Raw genomic sequence first — 8,575 nt, 5'->3', positions numbered from 1 at the left:
CCTGTTCTTTCTCCCACCCACCCGCCCACCCTCCCTCTGCCTCTCCCTCCCTCTCTCGCTCGCTCGCTCGCTCGCTCACTCGTTCGTCCGTTCGCTCGCTCTCTCGCCCTCTCTCTGATATCTCTCTAATAACTTATTTACCGTAATATCGCAACGCAAGCGGACACGTCTTACGACTACTCGCCGTGTCCCGAGAGTAACCCAACGAAAACCACCCCTTCGGCCCTTCCCCTGTGTCACTGCGTTTTTTTTTCTATATCAATCAGGCGAGTCTGAGATTTCCTTAGATCCCACCTACAATGTTCTATTCGTACTGAGATACTAATAGGTACGGTTAGTTAGCTCTCCAATTGGTAGCCCGACAAAGCGTTTTTACAGACGCATGCAGTAATCGTGAATATGTTCAGAATGAAAACTCCTCTATGAAAGTCGCTGTAGCAGCGACGAGCCAGCGTTTCCTCTCTTTCTTTCACTCTCTTTCTCTCTCGATCGCGCTTAAATGATGCAGAGAACCGGAATATCAATCGTGTATGTGACCGATAAAAATACAATTCAACGCAGAGAATGAAATAGAAGCGGTCTAATTTATTCGTCAGGAGCGATGAATCTTTCAGTGCGACTTGTCGGAAGAGTCTCGGACCTCAAGTTCACGGCGATCACTTTCCGATACTCGCGGATATTTTAAGAGCTACGCTCGCACAAAAGAAAACGCTGGCTCTCGCTTACGGTACTCGTTCTTACATCAGAGCGAAACAATTAACTCGTATCGTCAACTCCGAGATACGAGCGGAGCATTTTCTCCGGATTCAATCCGGAGGATGACACGCTCGTCTCGCGACGCACAACAAACGTCGCGACGCCGATCGGAACGCTAATTAATCGAACCTGTCTCTGATGACAACTCTGATGTAAGACGCGTCACTCAAAGCCTCAGGTATACCCAAGTATAAAGTTTACTCACTCGTCTTCCCAATATTTGGTTGATTGCGGCACTCTCTTTTAAGGTACATTCTGCTACCACCTTCGCCCTCATCTCCTTCATGTACAGCATAAATGCGTTCAAAGGCTTTTTTATATGGGGTTTCTTTTTATCTGTCAAAACAGCACGAAGGTATGAGAGCTCGATCGAGCAATGGCGGAGGCGGTACTCGAGTAGCGAGCACCACCGCGATTATTTCATCCGTACTACCCGCGAGAGAGTATCGCTAATATGTTCGCCGGCGCGCTGATCGCGGCCGCCTCACCTTGATTGTTCTGCTGACCCGTGTCCTGGGCTTTCGCGTTGTCCGTGGGCAACGACGTCGAGTTTTTCTGTTCTATCGTAGACCTGCAACACACGGATAATACTGAGCGTGAGTATCGCGCGTGCGGGATTTCGGGTCTCGCGCCATCCTACGACACTGACAACAGACCGACACAGACGATACGGTCTGCGTGTGTATTATCACGTGTATGTGTGTGTGTGTATACCGTTTGCCGAAGTAGGACTGTTTGGTGGCGTCGGGGTTGAGGGGATCGGTTTTCGCGCAAGAGGACAGGGGATAGGTCGGCGCGGAGTTCTGCGAGTTGCTGCACAGCTGCTCGGTCAGGTTCGGCGGCGTCGTCGTCGCCGCCGGCGACGTGCTCGTCGTCGTCGTCGTCGTCGAGCCGTCGAAGTACGCGCCAGGCGGCTGCGGCGGTAGCGTCAACGGACTCCTCAGGAAGCTCTGCGGCAACGGCCAGTTCATCTGCTGCCACATGCGGTGTCGCGCCTCCACCATCGCCAGCAGCTGCATGAAGTTCTGCTGCTGCTGCTGGCTGACGGCGCCGCCGCCACCGCCGCCGCCGCCGCCGTAGGGGGGCGGCGTGATGCCGCGCGGCGCGGACAAGCTCGACATCTGCATGAGGCTGCTCATGTAGAGCGCGGTCAGCAGCTTGTGATCAGCCGTTGGTAAGCCGGACTCGGCGGACTTTACGGCGTCCTGGAGCAGCGCCATGTTATCCTCGATCGCGGTCTCGACCGTCTCGGCCTTCTCCTCGTCGATCGACGCCACGATCCTCTCCCTGATCACCGTCGGCCCGCTGTCAGTGTCGTCCTTCTTGATCACCAAGTTCAGCGGCTCCAGGCACTCGGGCTCCATCGCCATATGGAGCTGCTCGTGGATTCGTCGCGCCTCGACTTACACCCAACGGAGAAACGATCCGGATCGACCATCCAATGAACGATCGATCCGAGAGTAGTCGTGATCCTCTCGCCGTATACACACACACACACACACGCGCGCGCGCGCGTCTGCTCGCTGTTTCGTGTTCGAGCCGAAGGAGCTGCAGCTCGTCCTTCGCTCGATCACTCGCGATCACTAGTATCCACCGGGCCTAGGAAGCCTCGTCGTCATCCCGTACGTTTATTCGCGCACATCTCACGGCCGACAACGCACGTTACTCGTCGTCTCCGTCGGCGACATCGCGCGCTTCCGGCTGCTGGGAAGAGGCTCGATTATACACACGGCTCCGGCTCTTACACACTCCATTCACATCCTCGCGCGCTCGTGTGTCGCGCTTATAGCGCGCGTTAGGCGAACGAGCGGGGCCCCATAAACCGGTCAGCGTTGTAAACAGCACGTACGCGGTGACGCACGACCGCGACGACACTTATACGCCAGTGGTCCGCGGGCTCCAGACACTGGCGGCGGCGGCGGCCTCGCGCATCCGGAGGCCTCCGTGACGTACGACGTATCTGTCGCGGGGCCGCATCGACGTGCTCCCTAATGGCACCATCGCCGCCACGTCGTTGATCGCGCGTTCAACATTTTACACGGCCGCCCGCGCCCGCCGCCGCTTCGGCAGCGCCAGTCGTTGACGCGACGACTTCGTCGCCCGGCGATTCGTGCGGTGAAATGTCTCCAGGGGCGGCATCCCACGGTCACCCATTCGTCATATCTCTCTCTTCCGCCTCTATCTCTTTCTCTCTTTCTTCCTCTCTCTCTCTATCTCGATCTGTCTTTCTCTCTTTACTACTCTCACCCCTGCTCCCCCTCCGCCGCCAACCCTCTCGTACCCACCAAACACCCCGTCTATCTCGACGCCGACGACTATAGCGCGCTCGCTCCGTTGTATCGTCGCGAAAACGCACCCTCTTCTCGATTCCCCGTGACGTTTGTCGTGCCACGAAAATCTCTCTCTCTCTCTCTCTATCTCTCCTTTCGCGCTTTCCCTCTCGCCCGATGATACACGTCGACACCTCTTATTCCGCCGTATGTTTCCCACCGGGTCTCGCCCGTTCGCGCGTCCCGTCGCGGATTTTGTCTCTCGGTCCCTCCGTACGTTTATACCCTCCCACCTTCCGCGCCGTGTCTCAAACGCGTTCGTTCCTGGCGTCAGCGGAATCACCACCGACCGGTGTTACGACGATTGATTATCGGCGAGTCTGGGGGCGGCCGGGGGTTGCGCGCGAGGGGGCGGTGGGTGCGAGGGTGGCACCGTGGGGTGGCATCATCACGATTCATGGCTCTCTCTCTCTCCCTCGCTCTCTGTCTTTCTCACGCAGCAGCGACCAGAGAGACCCTACCATATCCGCCGGTCTACAATTCCGGAAGCGTGGGGGGACGACGCGAATATCGCATTCTCCGTGGCCTTCCTCTCTCCTGCTGCGTGCCGCTGCGACTCTTCCTTTTTTGGCGGGCTGCCGCGGCGCTGCTGTCGACCAGCGGTCAACCCGGGGGTTGTCCTCTGCCACTCGCGAGCGATGCGGCGAGCCGGCAGGTCGGGGAATTGTTGTTGCGAGACAACCGACCGCCAACGGTCACCGTCCCTCCCTCGAAGAAGGAACTCGCTCGCCTCTAGAGATAGCGGCGTTCCTGCCGCGTTACCGAGCGACACCCTCTTGGAGAAATCTTTCCGCACTTGCGCGCCGATCGTTTCCGATTCAAGCCGGGAGAAAGGGAATCTCGACGGAAGGTCTCAGATTTCCTTCGTAAACCTTCGGGCGAGTCACAACGTCTCTCGTCGCGCAGCGTGCTCGCACGTAGATCGGCAGCGAAGGGAGACCACCGATTCGCCACGGACCGTCGGCCGGATGCTCTCCCGTGTATCACTCGGCGTCAACGACGCGATCCCCGAGGTGCAAAGCGCGCGTCAACACGTCCCGTATCTCGCTCTCTCGCTGCTACGAGTCTCGTGGCGTCACCGATGGACCGGAGGATCGCGCGTCAGCTGGTCCTCCATGACGGCCTCGCACTTGCGCGCAGCGTAATATACGTCGTGCGACAGAGAGAAAAGCACGGCGTATCGCGCGACCACGCGCCCTTGTATACGCGGGTGCGGGGCGGGCGATCGCTCGGGTACTAATGTAAATTAGAAATCTGTTTAAGAGGGTAATGATCAATACATAACTGGCGGCGGCGTCGGCGGCAGCAGCAGCGGCGGCGGCGTCAGGGTAGCAGGCGCAGACGCTGTGCGGAGAGAGAGAGAGAGAGTCATTCGATAAGTGTTATACGTGCTCTCCCGTCGACTCGAAGGGGAGAAAGGGAAGAGCGTGACGACGAGGGGGTTCGCCGACGTGCCGCGCCAGAGGTAGTCGGGACGTGCTACCCCCTACGGTCGTCGCGCCGCAACTATCCGTCTCTCACCCTCGGCGAAGCGTCGAGCCGACGCTTCCTTATCAGCAGACGCGCGCGCTGCGCTGGTAGTACACCGGCCTGTCTTGCAGCTGTCAGCGCTATTCGGCCGTCGGAATGTTATTATCGATCGCCGAGCATTCTTCCTGCCTTCCTCTTCTCCTCACTCTTTCTCTCTCTCTCTCACTGCGGGGTGGTAGACGGCTGAATCGGCATGCGATCATGAGGTGGTCAGGAAGGTCCTCGTGGGCAAACGCCGTCCGATCGGTGACGCCGAAGGGCCAGGACGGTTGTCCGTTGGTGGATAACGCTGATTCGCCCGACGACGGTCTTTCTCTCGGCTCGATGAACCGTCGATTGCCGATGAATGGCTCTTCGGTGATCGATCGTCGCGATGCATCTTCGTGACTAATCGTCGGAGCGTCCGTGATAATTTCCACCTTGAAATCGCACTCCCGTCACTCTCTAATACGATACCCTCCGATGCGGAGTTACACGACGTTTCGTTGAACGATAAAAAGAAGTCACAGGTTGCGATCATCGTCAAGAACTGTGTCATTCTTTCAGTTTCTCTCTCGCTTCCTAAACGACGATCTTTTCTTCTCTCGGAGTCACGTCAGTGGCTCGGTTTTACCGATCCCGCGGACGACGATCGCCGTAAGGTCGTTTAGCGCGCGAGTAAAAGGCGCGACGAGCCGTATTCTAAATTAATCGTGTCCCCGGCGTATAATTAATCGACGGCGGTACCTGCGAGCACGATGGCAGATAAAACCGTCGTGGCGGCGAGCCGGGCTCGTCGACGAGTTCTTTAATTGCCCGTTGAAAGTTTATGCCGTATCGTTCTCCGAAGATTATACCGGCGCCTCTTTCTCTCTCCCACTCTCCTTCCACCGCATGTTTCTCTCTCCACTTTCCTCTCCTCTCTTCGATCACATCGGACACGATGGCCGTCGTCACGGCAATTGACCGTTAGATCGTTAGCGCGAGCGGTGATAGCTCGTAAGTCACCGCTTTAAACGCTTCGGGGCCTTCGCGCGTTCGACGACGACGACGATCGTAAGCGCATCCCTGAAAGGACGAACTTTCCGATCGTCGTAAAAATTCGTCCTCGCACCTGCCATCGTCGCGGTATTTACCGCGGGCCGAGCGAAAGGACGATAGGGCGGTAGGTACTATAGGGATATCGGATATCGGAAACGGCACGGGAATAATCGATGCTGTGGGGCTTTGCCGACGGATGTTCAGATGTCGCCAGCGATACCGGGGGAGAGACTTGTTCCCGAAGGGGACGAGCAACGAACCTGTGATTGTGATCCAGGGTGGAGTGATCCGCCTTCGGCGCCGAGGACACCAGCGCGTGCGACGCCAGTGCGTGTGCGTGCGGACTCAGTCCTGGGTGTGGGGGCATCAGGCCGGTCGGCGAAAACCGGTAGAGATCACTGGAAAAGTCGAAACAAACGTAAGATCAGTCGACGAGCGAGGTTAATCGTTTCGCCGCCGGCGTCGATAATAATCGAGGCTGCGTGCGCGTTCCACTGACCTTGATAAACTGGAACTGGTGATGGGTAAACTCGTGGGATACGGACTTCGGAAGCCGGCGTTCGCCGGCGAGATGGGGTACATGCTCGGCGTGTGCCTGTAAAATATTCATTCGTCGCTTTTATCGCCGTCATTAGGCGCGCCCCGTCGTCTCGCTAAGTGTCGCGCGCGAAAGATTTCCCGGCGAATCGATCGGTTCGCTCGTTTCGGCCGATCGCCCGAGGTTTGCGGCGAGAGTTACGGCGACGAGGATGCGACGCACGTCCGTGATACCACGCCGTAAGGTTTTATTATCGCTCGTTATCGTCCGCACCTGGCAGAGAAAAGTCGGAACGTGGAAGCGGAATTTCCAGAAGTAACGATGCGAGTGAGGAGAAAAAGTAAAGGGGGAAAATATATGAAAGGTGAGAAAGCTTTCGTCAAATCTGAATGGAGAATTCGCCAACCGAGATCGGGTAGATCTATTCTTTCCTCGATGACCGACCGATCAACTTGAACTCTTGAGGATTTCAGGGGGAAAAAAAAACTATTATTTTCAGTTTTGTTTTTAGGTTTCATCGAGACACGGAAGCGCCATGTGCACGCGCGCGAAGCAACGCGCGAGGTCGACCGTGCTGTATTTACACGATGCCTTCGCCTGCATGGAAATTACCCGAGATTTTCTTATGTACAGCACAGATTCCGATTAGAATACTAAAGGCCGGTCTACAATATGACTGTAGTATTCATCCGGAGATCGTAGAATTTAACGTTCTTAAAACGGTGTTGCAATAGCTTATCGTGAAGCGGGCCAATCAGGAAGGAGAAGGTTATAGCTTTAGTGATCTCCTTTGTTTCGATTGGTCGACGTAAAGTCGTAAGGTGTGAGAAATGAAAATAATTTATTTCGCTTACGGCTTACGTTACAGCTTATCACACCGGAAGTATCTTACGATCTCGTCTTGCAGACTTACAGTCATATTCCTCCGGTCATTGTAGAAAAACCTTGAAAGTTACCCCGAAAATGATGATCCCGCTACGATATCAATTGGGGATTCCATTCTTATCGCAAATATGGGATGAAGTCTCTTTTTCGTAATTCTGATCGGCTATGCGCTGCGACTCGCTTCGTATCGCGTGCAACTGTCATCGCCAAAGTCGAATGACAGTTTGATCGAATATTAGATTAGGTTGATAAACGGGGTTGTATTTTTAATGTTACTATACTTAACAGAAAGAAAGAGAGGAAAAGTGAGAGCGCTTCTAGCGTATATGTGTGCATACTTGCAAAGTGCAAATATTTTGAATTTTATATATTTTATTCAACCGTAGTATAAAATAGAAACCGGAAAAAATTTTTGAAAAAACTGGCGACGATTTTTATTTATTCGTAATTGAAGAAGGTTTGCAATGGGCCGATACGTCTTTTATTTATAATTGTAATAAAATATTTATTTAGCTCGGACAACAGCGGCTTTGGTTTTCGCAGGATAAGTAATATGTCTTTTTCAACATTTCATTTCAACTCTGAGGGTGTGACCATAAAGAGATTCTACTGTAAAGTGCGTCGACCAGAATATGAACTATTAGAGATGAGAGCATTATTGTGTTTTATCAGCAGGAAAACACGAATGAATACGTTCGTCAACAATAATAATTTATAGATATTTAATAGCTTTATATGCTGATTTTAATACTTTTCCGATAAATTAAAACTGTTCAAATATCACAATCAGATTCAACCGTTCAAAAATTACAAAAAAACATTATTAAAAAAATATTATTAAAAAAAGAAACCGTCTTTACTTGCCACTGGCGGTCGAAATCGGTCCATTTAATTCATTGTCCTTTTTATACGAGTAGTCGATTATATTAACTGTTGTGTTACAAGAATTACAAGAATTCTGATCAAGATATGTTCTTACGTACTGTTTACGAAATGTATCGTTTTCAAAGTCCGATGAGAAGGCTTTACAACTCGCGCAGTTGGCAGTGTGTGCTAATGTCATCATGTTTCCGTCATTTTCCTAATACGATTGATCAGAGTATCGTTGACAGCAATTACGATACGCTCCGAGCTAACAAACGTCGATTCCGCGAAAGCAAGACCCTTCTCCGACCGGAGGTGCAAGATGTCGCGAGTAACTCGACGGAAGCAGAGGAGAGAACACGTTTGGCATATTTGCGTTCTGCCAACTTGGACGCGCTTTGGACGCAGTTAATTATCATCAACATTGCCACGGACCGCCGAGTCGTAACGGTAATTAGTCCTCGCTCTCCTTCGCGAACGCCGCTCTGCTCGCATTCCGCGTTGTTGGGAGAACAGAGCTCGGCGCGCGCACTACTTCGCCTAATAAAAACGCCGCCGCGAACTTCTCATTATCGCGAGTGGTCCTCCGTGCCGACAACCCTCTTCCTCCTTCTCTTCGAGGACGGGCCATCCCTCGAAAACCGCGAAAGCT

At 53.5% G+C, this 8,575-nt stretch overlaps 1 protein-coding gene across 6 annotated transcripts in view; it reads right to left on the bottom strand.

Annotated features, from left to right (window-relative positions):
• Positions 1 to 8,575, bottom strand: part of LOC106742176 (protein pangolin, isoforms A/H/I/S) — a 248,425-nt gene that overhangs the window by 14,753 nt on the left and 225,097 nt on the right. For all 6 annotated transcript variants that reach the window (XM_014614880.1, XM_014614874.1, XM_014614875.1 and 3 more), the window contains 4 exons: positions 6,136 to 6,231; positions 5,897 to 6,034; positions 1,245 to 1,327; positions 962 to 1,092 (listed from right to left, as the gene is read on the bottom strand). In XM_014614880.1, the coding sequence (XP_014470366.1) occupies positions 962 to 1,092; positions 1,245 to 1,327; positions 5,897 to 6,034; positions 6,136 to 6,231 (448 nt within the window). The remainder of the gene's footprint in view (positions 1 to 961; positions 1,093 to 1,244; positions 1,328 to 5,896; positions 6,035 to 6,135; positions 6,232 to 8,575) is intronic.

The sequence above is a fragment of the Dinoponera quadriceps genome, unplaced genomic scaffold, assembly GCF_001313825.1.
Source record: "Dinoponera quadriceps isolate SergipeBrazil2010 unplaced genomic scaffold, ASM131382v1 scaffold676, whole genome shotgun sequence".
Lineage (NCBI taxonomy): Eukaryota > Metazoa > Arthropoda > Insecta > Hymenoptera > Formicidae > Dinoponera > Dinoponera quadriceps.
The sequence above is the reverse complement of the archived record's forward strand: the minus strand, read 5'-3'. Positions and strand labels throughout refer to the sequence as shown.